The sequence below is a fragment of the Acartia tonsa genome, chromosome 11 (assembly GCF_053477335.1).
Source record: "Acartia tonsa isolate MP-2025a chromosome 11, ASM5347733v1, whole genome shotgun sequence".
In the NCBI taxonomy this organism is placed as follows: domain Eukaryota; kingdom Metazoa; phylum Arthropoda; class Copepoda; order Calanoida; family Acartiidae; genus Acartia; species Acartia tonsa.
This window is the reverse complement of record NC_137270.1, coordinates 13,646,395-13,667,199: the sequence shown is the minus strand read 5'-3', so window position 1 is coordinate 13,667,199 and position 20,805 is coordinate 13,646,395. Positions and strand designations below refer to the sequence as shown.

General features: G+C 32.1%; 3 protein-coding genes across 3 annotated transcripts in view; all 3 read right to left on the bottom strand.

Moving 5' to 3' along the window:
- Nucleotides 1-2,974: 2,974 nt before the first annotated feature.
- Nucleotides 2,975-5,521, bottom strand: LOC145331969 (uncharacterized). The gene is made up of 3 exons (XM_080176841.1): nt 5,198-5,521; nt 4,549-4,743; nt 2,975-3,674 (listed from the first exon to the last, which is right to left on the bottom strand). Exons 1-3 carry the CDS (start codon nt 5,296-5,298, stop codon nt 3,464-3,466), a joined length of 507 nt encoding a protein of 168 aa, XP_080032967.1. The 5' UTR covers nt 5,299-5,521; the 3' UTR covers nt 2,975-3,463.
- Nucleotides 5,522-14,829: 9,308 nt separating this feature from the next.
- Nucleotides 14,830-20,805, bottom strand: part of LOC145331960 (oxysterol-binding protein-related protein 2-like) — a 38,775-nt gene continuing 32,799 nt past the window's right edge. Inside the window, exon 15 of the mRNA XM_080176833.1 lies at nt 14,830-15,291. Within this exon, the coding sequence (XP_080032959.1) occupies nt 15,221-15,291 (71 nt within the window). The 3' untranslated portion in view covers nt 14,830-15,220. The remainder of the gene's footprint in view (nt 15,292-20,805) is intronic.
- LOC145331967 (uncharacterized) lies at nt 16,052-18,839 on the bottom strand. Its single transcript, XM_080176840.1, has 3 exons — nt 17,446-18,839; nt 17,145-17,212; nt 16,052-16,834 (listed from the first exon to the last, which is right to left on the bottom strand). Exons 1-3 carry the CDS (start codon nt 17,460-17,462, stop codon nt 16,587-16,589), a joined length of 333 nt encoding a protein of 110 aa, XP_080032966.1. The 5' UTR covers nt 17,463-18,839; the 3' UTR covers nt 16,052-16,586.

The following is a 20,805-nucleotide window of genomic DNA, read 5'->3' as shown; positions in this document are numbered from 1 at the left end:
TTTATCTATTGAAAGTGGTGTTTTTCCAGACAAGCTTAAAATAAGTAAAACAATTATTATCCACAAGGGAGGGTCTTTATCTTTAATGGACTGTTTCAGGGGAGTTTCTTTAATCCCCACTCTTTCAAAACCATTAGAAAGATATATTTTTCAAACTGTTTATTCATTTTTGGATAGCAATAACTTTTGGTCGCCAAGACAATTTGGATTTAGACCCAAATATAGTACTATTCACAACGCCCTTGACCTCTACAACCTTGTCACTGAGACTTTGGCGGCAGGTCGATCATGTCTTAGCATTTTTGTAGATATACAGAAATGTTTTGACATGGTCGACAGGGAGGTGTTGCTATCCAAATTTGAAAATTGCGGGATTAGAGGAACACTCTTGAAATGGTTCAAAAGTTATTATAGCAATAGACGCCAACGCGTATTTTTTGGGGGGGAGTTCAGCACTAATATTAAAGATATAATTATTGGTATTTTACAAGGGTCGATTCTTGGTATAATTTCGTTCTTGGTAATGATCAATGACCTTGTTCTTGCTATCCCACCTGCCATTGTTGATCTATTTGCTGACGACTCTCAACTTTTTTTAGCAGCGGACAATCTGGAGCAACTTGTTGAAATAACTAGAAATTGTTTACCAAAAATTGTCTCTTGGTATAGCTCAAATCGTCTATTAATTCATCCAAACAAAACAAAAATTTTAATTTACAGTACACCTCTACAAAGATATTCCCTAGAGGAACAATTAATTAGAAATGACCTGCCTCTCTTTATTGATCTTAATAATCAAAATGAGTCTGACCCTAATAAAATCTCAAAAATTTGTCTGGTACCCAATGCCAATGAAAATTTTATTAAGCATCTTGGTTTGATTATTGATGAAAAATTTTCCTTTCAATACCATTTTAACAAATTATACAATACCCTTCAGAAATCCATTTTCACATTAAAGCAGATGAAAAATATACTTGATTGTCGCCATTTAAAATTATTATATCATTCTTATATAAAATCCCATCTAGAATATGGAATCATCCTTTTTACTGCTTGTCCATTAAATATTATAAACCCTATTATTAAATTACAAAAATTATGTATTAGAATTATAGACAAAAACAAGGACTTTCGTGCACATACTGCCCCTTTATTTAAAAAACACAAAATATTGCCTTATCAAAAATTACTCGATTATAATTGTCTAATTTTTATGCATAGGTACAAGCACAATAAATGTCCAGAAATATTCAGAGATAAGTGGACTTTACAAGCAAATAACCATACATATAATACAAGGAACCGAAATGACTTTGAGCACATTACTCATAATCGAAACTTTATATTCAACGCCCCCCTTTACTACTTACCCAGAAAATTCAACCAACTTCCTCTCCATTTAAAATGTATAGAAAATGAAAATGAATTTTCACGAAAGGTGTTTGATCACCTCTTAAACTCGATTATCTTTTAAAAATAATAAAATTTTATCGGTTAACTTTTATTTTTGTATTATTATAATTCATACCTATCCTTTTATTATAATAACTTTTTCTAGATAACTTTTTTTTTAGATGTGCGGTGGTGTAGCTGCTCTACCTTGCAATCTTATTGCATACAATATATTAAGACTTTTAAATTTTTCTGAATTTTCTTAATCTTTTTACTGAAAAACAAACAGGATTGACAGCTGCTTGGTGTAATTAATTATTTATTTCAACTTAAAAAAAAAACTTTTTTTAAGAGCATAGGTAGATGTTTTGTCGCTGCTCGGCGTTGTCGAGTTAACCTTGTTTTAAAATCTTTGTTTAGGCTGCTCTCGGGAAGCCCCGCGGGACTCTCAGGACCAGCTGAGCCTTTGACAAAACTAGTATCCAGTAGGAGTGTGGAGTGTGTGCGTGGCGGGAGCCTGCAGGCGTCGTCTCTTGGTTTTGGTGTGTATCCTTGAACGGCTGCAGCCCTATCCTTAGTTTGAATGCCTTCGTTTTTATAATGTATTATATTGTAATATATTTCCACTGACCCCCTCCCTAACGTCCCGCCAAAAACCGCCAGACCACCGGCGGCCTATACCGCCTCGAGATGAGGTGACGGCGGTTTAACGACAGGAGGGGTGGCATGTGCCTCGGTTGTTAAATAAATGTCCACAAAAAATAAAGTTACAACAAAAAATAAAACAAAAAAGAATTGTAACTGGACAAAATATGGCTAATGTCCCCAAAAAAATAATTAAGTTGCAAAAAAAAAATAAGATAGCAACAGGACACATCGATAGTAATTAATATTAACATTTTAATGCTTTATTTTATCATACACAAAAATGTGATTAATTAATCTGTAAAGGTGGTAGCTCCCTTGCTGATGGGCGATTACCCCCTAAAAAAATATATATATTAATTGTAATATTTAATCAGCCAGCCCCTTCACTGCTTGGAGGTGCATGTCGTCAGGCCAGAGGAAGCCGCGGCTTGTAGGAAATATATATTATTATTATTATTATTATTATTAAATATTCAATCTACTCTTCATTATCACTTTAAATCCTTATAATAAAGTAACAGGACGTTGTGTGTTTGTATGTTTGTACCGAGATAACCGCTGAACCGATCGGGTTCTCCTTAACAGGGTAGTTTCTCATAGGTCTCAGGAATGTTTATAACTATTAAGGGGGAGGGTACCACCACCCTCCCAAGAGAAATCCCAATAAATCGAAAACTTTTCTTCTCGAATAGAGACTCCTTCGTCACATTGCAAAGTATCGTAGAAATTTGATAGAAGTGGGAATCACAAACGAAGATAAGTGTCCCTAATGGTATTTTCTTATGTCAGGCTTATGTAAGCTTTTAGTTCTTCGCAACATTGCAAGGTATCGTATTATTTTTTAAAAACTCCAAACATTTAAAGTGCTACTAGAGGCCTCTAGGGGCGTAGCTGCTAGTTGATAATAAAGCATATACAATTTTAAACACCATTTAAAATAGATTATTTTATTTCTAAACAATTAGGTAGGTACCTACCAAAACAGAATTTCAGAAAATTAAAAAAAAAAAATACAAAAATATGTCATTTTGGATAATTTTTAACATTAAAAGAAAAAAAGAATGTCATGTAGACATTTATAGGTGAATAGATGATAAAAAATTATTAATTGGAAGGTAACTTCATCTTTTGAATACCTATCATGGGTGAAACAATTTCAATACTGAGATCGCTATTTCAAAAAAACATAATAACATTATCGGATCATGGAAAGAAAGCAAAGTAGCGGATTTCATCGTATTTTCACAGTAACTTTTCTCATATTTCTATCCCCTGCGAGGGGCTCTAACCATGCGGGGCCAATTTCCTGACCCTGTGGGACAATAATTAACATTTACCTAACCTAAATAACCCATCAAAAGCTACGCAAAACCCGCTACTTCGTATTCTTCCCCATGATCCACATTGTCTAACTAAAGTATTACACAGCTGTTTCGTTTTCTTGTGGTCTGGTCTTTCTAAATGTTGGCAATGCCCTTCTCCACTGTGGAACATGATCATCAGGATGCGCATGGTGTATGGCCAGGTCCACGAGGGTCACCATGTAGAATATCAGGAACAGGTTGATACAAATTATCCCGGCTCCAAACCAGTACAGCTTGTACTGTATACACATCACTCCAAACACTATGCTAAAAAATAATAGTTATTTCTCGTATCGTATTAGAAACGGCTTTCCGCGGATATAGAATGTACAATTATAAGATTAAAACTAGTTTTTTTAGCCCCGTGGTGCCGAAGGCACCGGCTAAAAAAAACTGGTTTTAATCTTATGATTGTACATTTCTATATTCGTAGAAAACTGGATATAATACGATGCTAGACATAGTTTTTTCGTATGGATGAGAACCGGTTCCTATCCACCGGATTCGAATGAATACGAGAAAACTGGTTATTGCCCTAAAAAGACCGTCAAGAAATGAAACCAGCCCTCTTAATTTTAAAAAACTAGTTTGGAGGTGTGGGCGAGAAAAAAATTCACTGCTTAATTGGTACTTTAAGGCAACCCTCCAAATAACGATAACAAGCCAGTCTACATTGAACATTGACCACCATTGGCTTCAAGATGGTGTTTAAAACACCTTTGATAACCCTCATTTTACCCCACACAAAAAAGCTTTGACATACTTTTTGACCATCTCGGATATTAAAGCCCATGTCATTTAACGCTAAAAGAAGACAATGGCCGATAAATTGATGTACATCCCCAATGATGACACACAAAATTACCCATTCCGTAGACTACAATTAGTGGTTGAAAAGTTTGGACAACCAACTTCATAAACCAACCAATCAAAACTTAATAAAAATTCTTAATGTCCCCTCCCTCGCTGATAAATATTTGGAATGAATCTAGAACCAGAAATTTTTAAAACTGTTATAGAGTAGATACACTTTTTATGTTATATCTTATCATTGCAAGAATCATTATGTGAAGTTTTATATCGACTGGACAATTCAAACATAACTAAATGAAGAAAAGCCTCGCATTTAACAAAAGCATACCAATAAACTCCATCAACGGGTGTGAAAAGCATGGAAGGTAAGTAGAAGCACCACAGGGATTTCTTGTTAACCCCAATGAGGGCCACCCCGCACAGTCCTATGGCAAATAGGGCTTCAATGTCCGCTATCAGCATGGTTAGGTCCATATCGTCGGGGTCTGGCACTAGTTGGACAAAAATACCTTGCACCAGACACCTGAACAGGAATGTGTGTATATAAGTAGCGGCAGCCACACTTATTTCGGTCGCATTAATTAGCCGTGCGGCTTTTAAAGCAACCCAATAATCCATTAAAACTTTATTTTAGCTTCAAATCATTTCACGATTTTTAAAATCCTTTCAACGGTTGTTCAGATAATTCTATTAAAATGAGAATTATTTTTCCATTTCAAAATTAAGAGTATTATTATACTCACACTCGCTTGATGTCAGGTTTACGACACCACTGCATGCTAAAGATGGTATCCACTGATTCTATGCACGTAACAACTCAATACCATTCACAACTTTCAGACAAACGTTGTGTAATCAAATGGTTGGTTTTATTATTGAAGGCGTTTAATCAAAAATCGCAAGATAGTTCAGTCTTACAAGGAAATCATATAACATTATCTAATTACAAAAACCATTAAAATGGATGAAAATTTTACCTGTAGAAGACAAGCAATACACAGCTAAACGATGCATATTCTTTTAGAGATGTTGGACACCAATATTCCAAGTCCAATTGGTCCCAGGGAGCCGTCGACATTTTATTTTATCAAATTCTGATTTCTGTTAATGCTAGATAGATTTTTCTTACACAACGTTAGAAGATTTATGTTCTTATTTCATTTTAAAATGATTTGTGTTTTTCACCAAATTATTATTTTTTTTCGTAGATTTTTTGTTTATAATTTGAAGATTTTTTAATTCATAAATTTAAGTAATGAAAAGAAATAATGGGCTATCAAATTTGAAATGAAACAGTAGCACTATGGTCTATTTAAGGGGTTTAGTGGAAATTTGGTATAGCTTTAATCAAATTTAAATATTTACACTTCTACCAGTCCGAATTCATTAAAATAAAAAGTTATGAGTAATATATTACATTAGGCAACTTTTTAAAGTTGGTCATGTATAGGTGCGTGCACAGGAATGTGATTGGGGGGTAACCAAAAAGGGGTGATTTTTAAAATATAATTTTTGTTACTACTCTGTTATTTTTAAAGATAATTGAACCAAATTTTTAACCTGATTCAATTACTACCCTAGATAAACGATTATTAATAAATAATAAGGATTTCCCGCCGAAACCGCCGAATTCCGCCGTGTTATTTGCTACCTCATTTGGCTGGAGTCATTAAAAAAAAGTGATATATTTAAATAAAAGTATTATAATACACCTTTTACTATCCACTTACAACTGCTTTTTATTATTTATAATTTATTTAAGAGAGGTTAGGTCGTTTTAAACTTAAAGAAAATGAATATTGAGACTGGATAATCGAGCTTCCCATTAAAGATATTGATTAATTTTTTTTGTAAAGTATCTTATGTGTATTTTTCTACTTGTATAGTTTACCATTATAAGTATCTATTTAAATTTAGTACTGTCCCTCAAGGGCCTACAGGGGCCAACACCGCCACCCCTCCCCCCCCCCCTTTCTACTACCAAACCAATAGTTAAAATTTTACTGTTCTTAAAGGTATTATACTGAGTTTAAAAGGAAAAAAGTATTCTCATAACTGACCAAAATATTTTTTTGTATCTATGCTCCCCCTTCCCCCCCCCCCCCCTCCTATCTAATCAAAAATAAGATAACCATCATAAAATTAGGATCAAACAAAATTTAATTCATTTTAGAACAGTAAAGAAAAACCGGTAGACCAAGTAATATAGACTAAAACAGTATTTGCCAGCTAAATCATAACATATCTTACAAAAAAAAGACAGAAGAAACGAACACATTTACTCTTTGAAATCTTAATGTTCTTAGAGTTTTACAGACAGATGAGGGGACCAAGTGAACTAAAGAGTAGATGCTTGTTGGTGAGCTTAACCATCACCAAAAAATCAGCTTTCTTACAAAATAAAACTGCTTAGTAGATCAAATTTTCCCTACATATATCTTATGTCTGTAAGAGAAATAACAACAGTCCGACGGACCAAATAAATCTTACAGTAGATGGTTGTTTGTACAGATAATGTTCATAAAAAGATTTTCTTTCAACCGTCTTGAGTCGTAGCACAGAAATTCACGATGTTTACATATCGATTCATACAGACTGACGGACTTTGCGAATTTGAAAGTAGCTACGCTACTACAAAATTCATTTTTGCACTTTCCTTCTAAGGACTAGAGTTCAGTTGCAAACACCTTCCCTAAACACTAAAATCAAAAAAGAAATAACCTATATGCAATAAATGTTTTGTTTTTTAAAATCTGCGGGCGGCGGCTTTTTTTGCGGGAACTGCGGGTAAGTCGCGGTTTTCCTTTAAAATTATTGTTCCTCTAGTAATTACTGATTAATTTTAAAAAGTTTTACTCAATTATCTTTAATAGTAATGGAATAACAGAGAAATTAAGATTGCTGTTATGGTTTGTAATTCCCCCCCCCCCTCAAATTTAGGTTTTACAGGCAATTTTCAGATTAAAAATTTTTAAAGTTGCGCTACCGACCCCACTCTGGAAACTTCACTTAAAGTTGTATTATATTCTCAAAATTTAGAATCATATATGGTTTGGTATGGGGTCGGTAGCGCAACTAGGAGTAAAATGAGGAAAACTAATTTTTTTTGCTAAATTTTTCAGTAAAAAAATGACGAAATTTTTTTCATAAATTTTCTTTCAAAGCATAAAATTAACACTTTTAAGGTAAAATATATAATAAAAATGTTTTTATTTATTGATTTGGTATATATATTTGTAAAGAATATGAACGAAATTAGTTTTTAATAGATATTTATGCAAAAAAAAATTATTTTTCATATCTAGGTAGAAAATAAAAAGTAGATTTTTGACCTTCAAAAAATATTGATTTGACCCAACTTTGAAGTAAAAAAAAACTTCGTTCCAAACGTTATTTTTTCTTTTCCTTGTCCATTATGCATGGGCTGGGGTATGTAAATCAATAATATCAAGTTAAAATAAGAAAATTTGATCATGACTTTTTTGCCAAATTTCCACCCTTAGACCGTTGTGAGTAGACTTTATTACAGTAATTATCAGCGATAAATAATACACGATATTATAGAAAATCTTATAGCATACATATTAAGTAAATAAAATATCTGAATGGCAAAGCGTCTTTAACAAATATCGCACTTAAAATTAATGAACGCATAAGTTGTGTCTCTGCTGCAAGCGTTAATTCGGTAGATATTTTTTATGATTTACTGTAAACAATAAATTCGTAATTTAACCGGTCTGTTAAAAAAAATATTGTTATATTTCGTCAAACATTATACTATGGTCCAAACTACATAAAATGATAAATCTAAACTGTACGAACCTTATTTGAAAGCGAAGCTGTTCTATAATTAGGGTTGGTCCGTCAGTAATGGATAGCTTATATCGTTAATTTAGGCTTTTAGAATTGTCCTATTGATTTCAAACTTAGCAAGGGGATTCCTGTAGGGATTTAGAAAGCATAACAACTTGATAATCTTCATTAGAATGTCCGTACATTCTTTTAACCATGTTTATTTTTAACCTTTTCAACAACAGCTTTTTTTTGTGATATCATACTATTCATCTGATTTTTGGAATACTGATTCATATTACAACAAAGTACAATGTTATAAGCGAAGCATCTCTATAGCCAAGTTCCAAAAATAAAAGTATGACCTTTTGTAACAAATTTACTTATAACTTTGTTTGGACTTGTACATTTATATTCTGCTTAATCAGTTCAGACACTCTACAAGTGGCAATGTTCGTTTGTCCTACCTTATCAGAGCTTTGATTTTATGGATGTTGTAATCCTTGTTACCCATAGTGTTTTAGTAGATGTAGTTATATTAAGAAAAAAACAGAAATGCTTAAAATAAAATGTATTTCAGTAGACTAAGTCAGATTTACATTTAAACGTTATTTATCTCTTCATTTTAGGTCAAATTAATTCATATGTAGAAGATAGTCAATTTTACTTTCGTCGATATTCTAAATCACAAAATAAATATTTATTTATTTAAGAATCTATTGTTAATTTAAATATCATATCATAAAATACAACCTTTTAAAGGAACTTCAAAAATCATAACAAGCAAAAATTAATTTCAAAACTTTGATTTTAATTTTATGATATTTTCGACTAAATAACTTTGTTTTATCCCAAAAAGGGTGTGGACAATGGACAATACTTCCCCCCTGACCCAATATTAAAAGAAAAGTCCTGCCCTTGCTTGATTAGAATAGTTTGAGTGGGAGGCTAGGAGGGGGGTAAAAAACAAAAAGAAAATTTCTCAATCATGGGTACAAAGATTTGTCTATTTATTGTCTAATGTCCAATCCCTGTATTTTTTTTATAATTTGATATATTGTATAAAGATATGTGATTTTGATTATTTTAAGTCAAATGCCCTTATTCCTATTCTATTTTCTATTTTCTAAATTCTAATATTTTTTTTAACCTTTAATTTGAATCCAATTTTAGATTGTCGTTGATATCATTAAGCAAAACAAGAATTACAATAAATAAAGCTAAATCTTATTTTGATAATTTTCTATTGCCTTTGAAAATGTTAGATGAACAAATCATTATCTAAATAGCAGCACAGAAATAATATTAATTAGTAAAATTTTTAGGCTAAAAAAAGTAACTGTGACGTAAATTGAAAGCTAGATATTTAAAGTCATGCATTCAATTTATTTATATTGGTTAAAGAGCCGCTATCAAAATTAAGGAGTGAACACCCCCCCTCCCCCCAGACATCATTAAAAATACAACCACCCTCAAACAACTAACCTCATATTATAAGAATTGTTGTTATAGGGTGGAGGGGGGTTAAGTGGGTTTTGGCACCTCCTGACTAAAATTAGGAATAAAAGAAGAACAACTCTTAACCAAAGTTTTGGGGTTAGGTGTATCAATATATATATATTAAAAGAGGGGGGGGGGGGGGCGGGCCCGGGGGGGGGGGTAAGTGGTAAAGAATACACTAGGGGGTCAAGCGGTCAAATAAGTATTTATAAAATTTTCACTCCTGAACTATATGCAAGATTTATATTGAAGTGTTTTGATAAAATAAACAGTACAATAAATGCTAACATTAAAATATTTTTTTAAGTTATTAAAACTAAAAACATGAAAGGGGAATGTGTGTATACTTTAAAATACATTATACATAAAACTAGAAACTGGTATAATTCTGCCTTGAGTACCTGGAAAAACTTTTCCAAAACTTGTCCATCATAATATTTTCACTGTTCCATTAATAATTACTATGACAAAAACTAATTTAATAAGTTGGCTTATTATATTAAACATAATAGGGTCATTTATGACCTAACAACATTTTTATTTACTAAGTATATTTGCGATAACTTTTATTTAATAGATTCTTCCAATTTTTAACATTTACAAAACAGCTTGCTTTATTGCTTCAAGATCCATGTCAGATCTATATAGGAAATAAATGTCTATAAATGAGCTCAAGTCTTCCAAGGGATAAATGTTTAAAACTCATAGTGCTCCAATAATCCATAATAAACTCTCATTGCCCAGAACGATAAGACCCAATATTTTACTTTATTAAGAATAAATTCATTTTTTTTATTTCATGTTGCTATTTACATAATGTTGAAGTATTTAATTACTATTCTTAAAACAGAAAGTTTAAATTCATAATATAGTAAATTTAAGAAAACTTAGTTTTAAAATAAATTGATTCTAGCGCCACTTTTAATGTGTTCAGATTTACAAACAAAAATTAAAAACATTTTAACCCTTTCATGACGGTTATATAAAAAAATATATATTGGAAAATAAATTCCATAATTCAAATTACATTTTTGAAAGAATGAAAAAAAGCATTATCATAAATACGTATCTGAAGATCAAATAAAGAAATCAAAAGACAAATGGAAGAAAAAGCAAGTGTGAGAGAGAGGTTTAAAAAAACAAGAAAACGCTAAGGCAGAATGTTATTACGTTGATAGTATCAAAGGCTTTTATTATAAAATAAATAACTAAAATCAGCCGGACAGAAATTCTAACGTAAGTAGTTGAACTTGAAGTAATCTTTATGTGCAAGTTAATATATTTATATTTATTTTCTAATATTTCTAATAATTAACAAAATCCATATTTCTAATTCTGAATAAAAAAATGCATACCTAGCGGATGCGTACCTAGCATCCAGGGGCTCTGTAATTAAAGGGGCAGAAACAGGCTAGAAAAAATAGCTTAAAACCATCTGAAAATGAAATAGCCTAATGCCCTCATGGGACCTATTTGAAGCTTACCTAAAATTGAGAACCCAATCGCTTTAGTAGTTATTGAGATTTTAACCTTCAGACAAAAAAAACTTTATATATTATTAGCGTTTGCCCTTTATTATCTACGGACTAGAAAAAAAGCTTAAACCCATCCCAAGACTTAAATCTAAAAATTAAATAGCCTAAAACCATCACGGGACCGATGTTAAGTTTATATAAAATAGAGAACCCAATCAGATAACCCTTACAGATTGGGGGGGGGGGGGGGAGAGAGGGGCTCCAAGAGCCCCCCCCCTCTAGTATAATAATATTTTTACCTACTAACAACTGTTCAAAGAAGATTAAATCAAATGACTTTGAATGTACCAACTCTTAGTGATCTAAAGGTAGACAATGTTTGATAAATTGATGAACTGAACATCCCCAAGGATTATACACAAATTAACCCCCTCAAATTAGTGGTTGAAACGTGTTGACAATAAACTTAATGAACAAACAAATCAAAATTCAATTAAATCCCCCACTTTGTAAGGCCAACGGATAAAAAATTCAACCCTCATTAAGATATGAAAAAAAATACACTTACATATTTTTTATTCTTTGATAAAATCTTATTTGAATAGTGTATCTAACATCTAGGCACTGCAGCTAACATTCAGAGAGTTTGAGTCCTTGCATAATATAAACTTTATTTTTAACATTTTATTCTAAGCGGTGAGGAGTCAATGGCCAACAATTTGTACTGAAACAAAAATATATTAAAGTTAAGACAGAAATTATTATAGAATATACGTGTATATAAAGCCAAGGGAATCATTTATTGGTCAGTTCGTAAACCCAGTAGAGGGGGAGGGGATGGGGATTATCGTTATTTTAGCCCGCTACAAGTACATATTAATCTGTTGTAAGATCCAAGTAATAATAAGTCATTATAAAAGACTAACTGAATCTAAGTATGCTATTTAAGTCATTTAAACTGTAACAAAGCATATAATGGATCATTATTCTCCCTTACATTTTTAATCATTTTTGTTCAGTACACAAATTCTTAACCATTTCCAGCTCACCTTAAAAGCACATTTACTTTCAGTCATATATCATTTGTAAAAACTTTTGGAGTCGGTAAAAATCATTTGCTTTCTTGTTTAGCAGTTATTTTTCGAGCAACTGATGCGGTAATGAGCGGTTAGGTATATAAATATATGTAAAAAAAAGAAATAAGGGAAAATAAATAAATGTAGAAAAAAGGTTAAAAGGGACAGGTAGATATTTAGTGATTTTAATCTTGTAATGTTACATTTCATTACATATCAAGAATTACTTATTTCAGAGGTGGATTCTTAAGAAAAGTTTGCCCCACTAATCGCTTAGTGGGGCAAAATTGTTTTCGTGAAAAATCCACCAAAATCACATTAAAAATCTATAAAAATTAAACAAAATCATAGAAAGGTTATTAACATAAGATTTTATTTATTTTTTGTAGATTTTTTTATGTGATTTTGTAGGATTTTTCACGAAAACAATTTTGCCCCACTAAGCGATTAGTGGGGCAAACTTTTTTTTAAGAATCCACCTCAGATCAGCCCTTAAAGTTCCTAGATTTTTGGAGATAATCGTTACCAGGAACATTTTACCGTGAACCTCTCTAAATCCCAATTTCATATTAATTTTTTAGAAACAAACCATTGCAGGAGTAAAATCACTTATTATATGTTTCTTATAGAAATTAGAAAAAATGTGAAACAAAGTCAGGCTTGGTTAAGCAGATTAGTAACTTTAATCTTAATTTTCTTGGTAAAATAAACGGTAGGTATTTTTCCTTTTTTAAAGTTTGAAGTGCTGGGTAACACAATATATCAAAAATATTTCATCAATAATAGCTTTTTGCCTTTAACTTTTCCGCATTTACTGACCGTAAAGTTAAAAAAAAAACAGATTTCTTTGATAAAATGGGTAAAATCAAAGGAAAAGAAACATTTCCCTTAGTAAATTGTCAAAATAATGTTGTAAAGCATAGTAAATTAAAATGATAACTATTTGGAATGAAATTTGTAAAATTAAATCATAAACTATAAATTTACAATACATACAGTGAGATTGGTCAATTGCGAAACATTTGTATACAAGATAAATTCTAAAATATAGAAAACATCCCTCAATTCCTAAAAGTTGGATTTAAGATTGATGATATACAAAATTACCCCTTTAATCAGATTAAAATCATTAGTAGAAACACTTGAGACACTGCTAGTTTAAACAAACTATTTTATATAAGTACCCAAAGTAGTTAATACAACGAATATGTAAAATTGGGTACCAGTTTGTCTCCACTATCCCTGCTAAATTGAGATACTTGTCTCAGACCTAATTCTTTTAAAATCAATCTTAAGAACTTAAGTTCTGACCTTTCATGAAAGCATTATTTTTATTTAAGCAATTTGCAAACAATTAAACTTTAAAAATCTTGTTTAGCTGTTTTAAAATTGACCAATTTTCCCTGTAGTCAATATATAACATATTCACTGAGTCTCATAAAGTTATGTAAATCTTAATATCAAAATTCAATAATATTACAATTTGTAATTGGAAAGAATTAAAGGAAAGAAGTATGATAATACTTTTTTAAAGCAAGGCATAGGAAAAATACGAAGTTAGAAATTTTATTGCTACAATTTTGAATTAGTAGATTTACATAAATTTGTGGAACACCGTGTATTATCAATTCATACATATTAAGTTAAGATCATAGTAAGATTTTGAAGATCTTTTTAACTTGTACATTAGTTATATATATAATACATTGAACTATAATTAACATTTATAAGAATCTTGGATTTAGAAAAATAGTCACATACAAAAATCCTTGATAGGTAACTGTTTAAAAATATTTGTAGCAACATTATAATATTATTTTATATAGGTTTTGTAGCATTTTTGAAGCTGGACTTTTGTTATTTATTATACCAGTTAAATATGAAGCTCTTGGTTGAATTTGAATATATTGAATTTGTCAATATTTTACTTGGATAGGTAAAGCATTTCAAGTTTTAGGCCATTTTTAGGTTAACAAAAGGGAAAGTTCAAAATAGCATTTGATTAAACCTTTATTGAACTACCCTTTAAAGCATACAATAAGTTCTTAAATCTAAGTACACTTTAATAGAATTATATACAAATATTTGTTAAGTAAGAAAATAATATTAAAAAGCCTATTTTCACAACCTATTGTTATTATTAAAAACGCTGACAAACTGTTGGTAGTAGCAACCAGAATTTGAGTAAATTTGTTCTATTATTTATTTAGTTATTTCATTAGTGTGTAAAAGCGATTTCAGAACAAAACAAAATTTATTTGATGATAAGGACCAGTCAAACATTTGAAATGCTGGATTAGGTCTTTTCCAAAATTTATACTGCGTAAAGGACTATTCAAACATTTGCAATGATTAATGACTTGTTAAAACATTTGCAATGCTTGATTGAGACCATTCCAACATATGCATTTCTTGATTGGAACTATTCTAGCATTTGTAATACTTGATTGGGACCATTCTATTAACATATTTAATGCTTGAATGGGACCATTCCATTAACATATTTAATGCTTAAATGGGACCATTCCATTAACATTTGTAATGCTTGAATGGGACCATTCCAACATATGTAATGCTTGATTGGAACCAGTCCATTAACAAATGTAATGCTTGATTGGGACCATTCCAACATATGTAATGCTTGATTTGAATCGCTCTAATATTTTCAATGCTGTAATTAAAATCATTCAAACACTTTATATTTATGAATTGTTTTAGAATTACATAACAATTAAAGACTAGGTAGTTATATGTAGATTTTATAAATTGTTTTATATGTTCCAAAATACAATTTTCAAGTTTCAACCAGATTTGTTTCAATTTTTGTGTTACATAACAGGGCTGTTGCAGAATTTGTGTCCTGAACTTAGATTTTCCAGCATTTTTCCGTTCAAATAAAGTACCAATTTTTAATCGTCAGACTCAATTTAGGAACTTTTAAACAGCAGGTCCATTCCATAATTTGTGATTACTTATGTGGGTTGTCCATAGATCTGTTTGGTGGAAGTTTTGAATTTCCATTATTCAGGGCTGTTTAGGACTTTTGTATTTTCAAATGAGGTCCATTCCAAGATAATTAAGGGTAGTTCCAGAATTTCAAAAAGTCCGCTCCAGTATTCTAATAATGTAAATATCCGCGAGTTGACTATTTGCACGTTTAGAATATATCCGGACAGTCTTTGAAGTCGCTGGACCAGAATTGTTCATTGTACTTCCAGATCTCTTCTCCTGAATTATAAATCTCAAATTATACAGGTATACTTAATTTTTATTTTCAAGGATTAAAAATGAAAACTTAAAGCTAGACCTTTTTAGAAGGTCCTGAGAAACTTTATCCAAACTAAAGCAACCCTTAGATTTCACAACTTTTGTCTGGAAGCCCAAACTGTACATTTTTCAAGGCATTCTTCGTAATTGATGTCGCACATCAGATATACATCCTGCACAAGTATGATTTTAACGTTTGGTCTTCCAATTCTATGGGCCTACCCAGGACGGAATTAATACCATAAAAAAACCTAGTTTTTACCACTTTTATGGTAAAATTTTACCAGCCTATACGATTTAAAAGGTGGTAAAATTTTACCGTAATCGTGGTAAAAACACTTTTGGTGGTACTCTGTGACGCTTTTTACCAGCGATTTTTACCACAATTATCGGTAAAATTTTACCAGATTTCCGGTAAAATATTACCATTTTAGGACGCAAATTTATACCAGATTTTGACCAATTTTTACCACTTTTTTGGTAAAATTTACCGCAAATTTCTGGTAGATTTTACCGAAAAAGTGGTAAAACTGTTCAACACCTGGTAATATTTTTGCCCTAAACTGGTAAAATTTTACCAGAAATAGGGTAAATATGGTAAAAATTTACCAATAATTGTGGTAAAAACGGGTGGTAAAAATCACGAGAAAGTGGTAAAAAACGACCTTAATTATAGAAAAACCTCGCTTGTACACAAAACGCAAAAATAAAAAAAAAATTGTTTTCATTATTAACTTTATTGATTGAAACACTTTTTTTACATAATGATTTACATAGGTACGATAGCGCGATACTATATAGGTATATATTCACAGAAATTTTCTTAATTAGTCTATAATTCTAGACGTGGTTTAAATGACCAAATATTACATAGTTTTACAGATAATATAACTGCATGTTTAATCGGTTTAAGCTGAGAAATTAACACAAATATACATAGGTTTTAATTGCTGAGATCTGGATTCTAATTGTACTTTATACTAGAACATTTTTATACAAGAAAAATATATCACGAAGTTACTTTCCATTATTAAATTTTCAAAAATTTTGCTATATAGGAATAGCGGTTTCAAATATAATATTATATGAATATTTTCATCGTCAGAACAAAACTGTCAAACTGTCATATAGATTAATGTACGTACAAATTAAAGGTGGTTAAACATATTTTTGACTCAAGATATCTTGATATATATCACTTTTTTATCACAAATAGTTTATATATGATCTGACTGGAAGGACTATTATACATCAGCTTACTTTTGTCCTTCTTTTCTTTGTTTTTGCCTCTTGTGAAAGAAGACGCGGCAGTCTGGGCACATATAGGTGCATTCGATGAGTCTCGTGTTCAATGGCAGCTCGCTTCGGGGACTGCGTCCATGGGCGCATGTCTTGATTTTCCCCGGTGTTGCACTTCTTTTGCGCCTACTCAGTTTTGATGCTGGCGTGATTGTAGGAGGGGGTGGTTCAAACATCTCCTGCTCATCATCTGACACCCCATACACTGAAATTAAAATATTTTTTAAAATTACTTTTTTTTACAAAAAAATACTTCAATTTTACAATAGTTTTTTTTTCTAGCCTAACCTAACCTAGTGTATTAATAGAAAGAGTAATATTTCTAGTTTTAACCTAGCCTAGCCTAGCCTAGCCTAGCCTAGCCTAGCCTATTCTAACCTAACCTAACCTAACCTAACCTAACCTAACCTAACCTAACCTAACCTAACCTAACCTAGTGTAATAATACAATGTAGTACAGAAATGTTTCACTATATGCTTTGGGCACAGTCGCTAGTATAAATATTGTACTATACCTGGGCTTTTTGGTCCTGGATTCTTTATGTTCTCATAAATTATATCAAAATCCGGTTGGTCTTTCATCCTGAAATTAAACAATCTATACTACAAAGTAAAACGATTTTTGTTTGTATGTAGCGAAGGATCTTGTTAACCGCTGAACCGATCGGGTTCTTCTCATAGGTACCGGCAAGGGAAGGGAGTGGCAAAAGAAACTTTAAGGATATACTTCATATTAGAGGGTTTAGCGTACAGAAAAATCATTTACAACACAGTCGTCAGGATAAAGTAGTAAAAAAATTTTTTTAAAAATCTTACTTTGCTGGTGTTTCCATAACAGTGACTTCCTTAACCTCGTTCTCATCCGAATTTTCTGGAGAGCCAGCTGCAGCTGTTTTGTTCCTGAATTAAACAATATATATATAATAATCTATTTAAATTAAGTAGTAAACTTTTTGGTTCCACATTTACCCCTTCCACCTTACCCAGCTAGAGGCGTACTTGCTAGTACTCGCTTTTAATAAATAAAGGAACACGTTGAATTTGTCTTTACAGAAAAATCATTTACAACACTGTCGCCCGGATAAAGTATGAAAAAATAATATTAAAAGAAATATCTTACTTTGCTTCTCCTTCCATAACAGAGGCTTGTCCGACCTTCTGGTCATCCTTTTGTGCCGCCGGACATTTCTCGGATTGCTCCCTGAATTAAGCAATCATATTATTATTAAATAGTAAACTTTTTATGGTCCACATTTACCACTCCCACCTTACCCCTAGAGGCATACTTGCTATAGTTTTGTAATATATAAAGGTGAATTTGTCTGTACCGAAAAATCATTTACAACACAGTCGCCCGGATAAAGTATGAAAAAAGATTATTAAAAGAAACTAGTGGCTACGCCCCTAGAAACCTCTAGGGGCACTTAAGGTTGGAAGGGGAAAAATCAACATCTTCCCATTTTCAATTTCAGTTTCAGAAGAGTAAAAATATTTTTTGGGGGAGGGGGTGAAGACACCCTGCACAAAAATAGTTTAAAACCTTTCCAGGACCTATAAGAAGCTTCACTTTAAAGGAGAACAATATCGGTTTAGCGGTTATCCTTCGGGACAGACAAAAAACGCTTACTACTTTATATAATAGGATATCTTACTTTGCTTCTCCTTCCATAACAGAGGCTTGTCCGACCTTCTGATCATCATTTTGTGCCGCCGGACATTTCTCGGATTGCTCCCTGAATTAAGCAATTATATTATTATTAAATAGTAAACTTTTTATGGTCCACATTTACCACTCCCACCTTACCCCTAGAGGCATACTTGCTATAGTTTTGTAATATATAAAGGTGAATTTGTCTGTACCGAAAAATCATTTACAACACAGTCGCCCGGATAAAGTATGAAAAAATATTATTAAAAGAAACTAGTGGCTACGCCCCTAGAAACCTCTAGGGGCACTTAAGGTTGGAAGGGGAAAAATCAACATCTTCCCATTTTCAATTTCAGTTTCAGAAGAGTAAAAATATTTTTTGGGGAAGGGGGTGAAGACACCCTGCACAAAAATAGTTTAAAACCTTTCCAGGACCTATAAGAAGCTTCACTTTAAAGGAGAACAATATCGGTTTAGCGGTTACCCTTCGGGACAGACAAAAAACGCTTACTACTTTATATAACAGGATATCTTACTTTGCTTCTCCTTCCATAACAGAGGCTTGTCCGACCTTCTGATCATCATTTTGTGCCGCCGGACATTTCTCGGATTGCTCCCTGAATTAAGCAATCATATTATTATTAAATAGTAAACTTTTTATGGTCCACATTTACCACTCCCACCTTACCCCTAGAGGCATACTTGCTATAGTTTTGTAATATATAAAGGTGAATTTGTCTGTACCGAAAAATCATTTACAACACAGTCGCCCGGATAAAGTATGAAAAAAGATTATTAAAAGAAACTAGTGGCTACGCCCCTAGAAACCTCTAGGGGCACTTAAGGTTGGAAGGGGAAAAATCAACATCTTCCCATTTTCAATTTCAGTTTCAGAAGAGTAAAAATATTTTTTGGGGAAGGGGGTGAAGACACCCTGCACAAAAATAGTTTAAAACCTTTCCAGGACCTATAAGAAGCTTCACTTTAAAGGAGAACAATATCGGTTTAGCGGTTATCCTTCGGGACAAACAAAAAACGCTTACTACTTTATATAATAGGATATCTTACTTTGCTTCTCCTTCCATAACAGAGGCTTGTCCGACCTTCTGGTCATCCTTTTGTGCCGCCGGACATCTCTTGGATTGCTCCCTGAATTAAGCAATCATATTATAATTAAATAGTAAACTTTTTTTTTGGTCCACATTTACCCCTCCCACCTTACCCCTAGAGGCATACTTGCTAGTTTTGTAATATATAAAGGTGAATTTGTCTGTACCGAAAAATCATTTACAACACAGTCGCCCGGATTAAATACCAAAAAAAGAAGTGAAAAAAATTTCTTACTTTGCTGCCCTAAGGTCTTGTTTTATTTTCTGCATTGTCTCCCATCCATCGTCGTCCCTGAAAAATAAAAAAAAATAATACTAAAGTAACAGGATGTCCGTGTTTATGTACCGAAGGATCTCGATAACCACTGAACAGATCGGGTTCTTCTCATAGGTACCGGCAAGGGAAGGGAGTGGCAAAAGAAACTTTAAGAGATATACTTCATATTAGAGGGTTTAGCGTAGCTGCTAATTTGAAATATCAGGGGTGTATATCCTATATGGGATCCCCTGTTCAGGTGGTGGGGGGAAAATAACTAAAATATGTGTGGTAGGACCAAAAATTTTAGTTCTTTCAATATTTCTCCATTTCCGTCCCTACTTGGTGAGATAAAAATAGGTGGGAAAAAAATACAAAATTTTGTACCACGGGAACAAAATAAATCTTGTGCGTAATGTACACCCCTGAATGAAACTATAATTATTCGCCATAACAATAATGTTTATCCTACTCTTTTCAATCCGGCTACTACCACCTTCCGAACAGAAATAGAATGGTAACAAAAATAAATAAACTTACGTAGTGCAATCCAAAGTTAGGTTCAAATCTTCTGTATCAGACGATTTAGGAGGGGTATCAGTCAGGTCATCCAGCTTAGCAGGCAGCTCAGACACACTCATTTCGTTCTTCTGTTTTTCGCTATCACTGAAATATATAAATATATATTATATATCCCAGGTAATCGGACCTTTGCCCAAAGAAGTAATTACCAAAAAATATGTAATATGTATTTATGTAATTATGTTGTGATGGATTGTCGAATCTGATTCGATGAATGGTTACCAAAATATAGCTAGGGACGGACGGACGGACAGACAGACAGACAGACATCATTCTACTTCGTTTTATACATATTAAAATATTACTCACCCACTTGTGGTTTCCGGCTTCTGTTCTTCGTGCTGTTCGTCTCTCTCTAAGTCGGCTGCTGCTGTGGCTGTCATGTCGGACATTCTATATTAAATTTGAAAAGAAACAAATTATCACTGGTAATTAAATTTTCATTAATAAATGTCCAAAAAACTGACGTAGGGAATTTTAATATAATAGGGTGGCCAGCAAGATCACATATTGGTATATCTTATATTGTAAACAAGTATATAGACAAATTTAACATTTACAAAAAGTTTATACAAATTTGA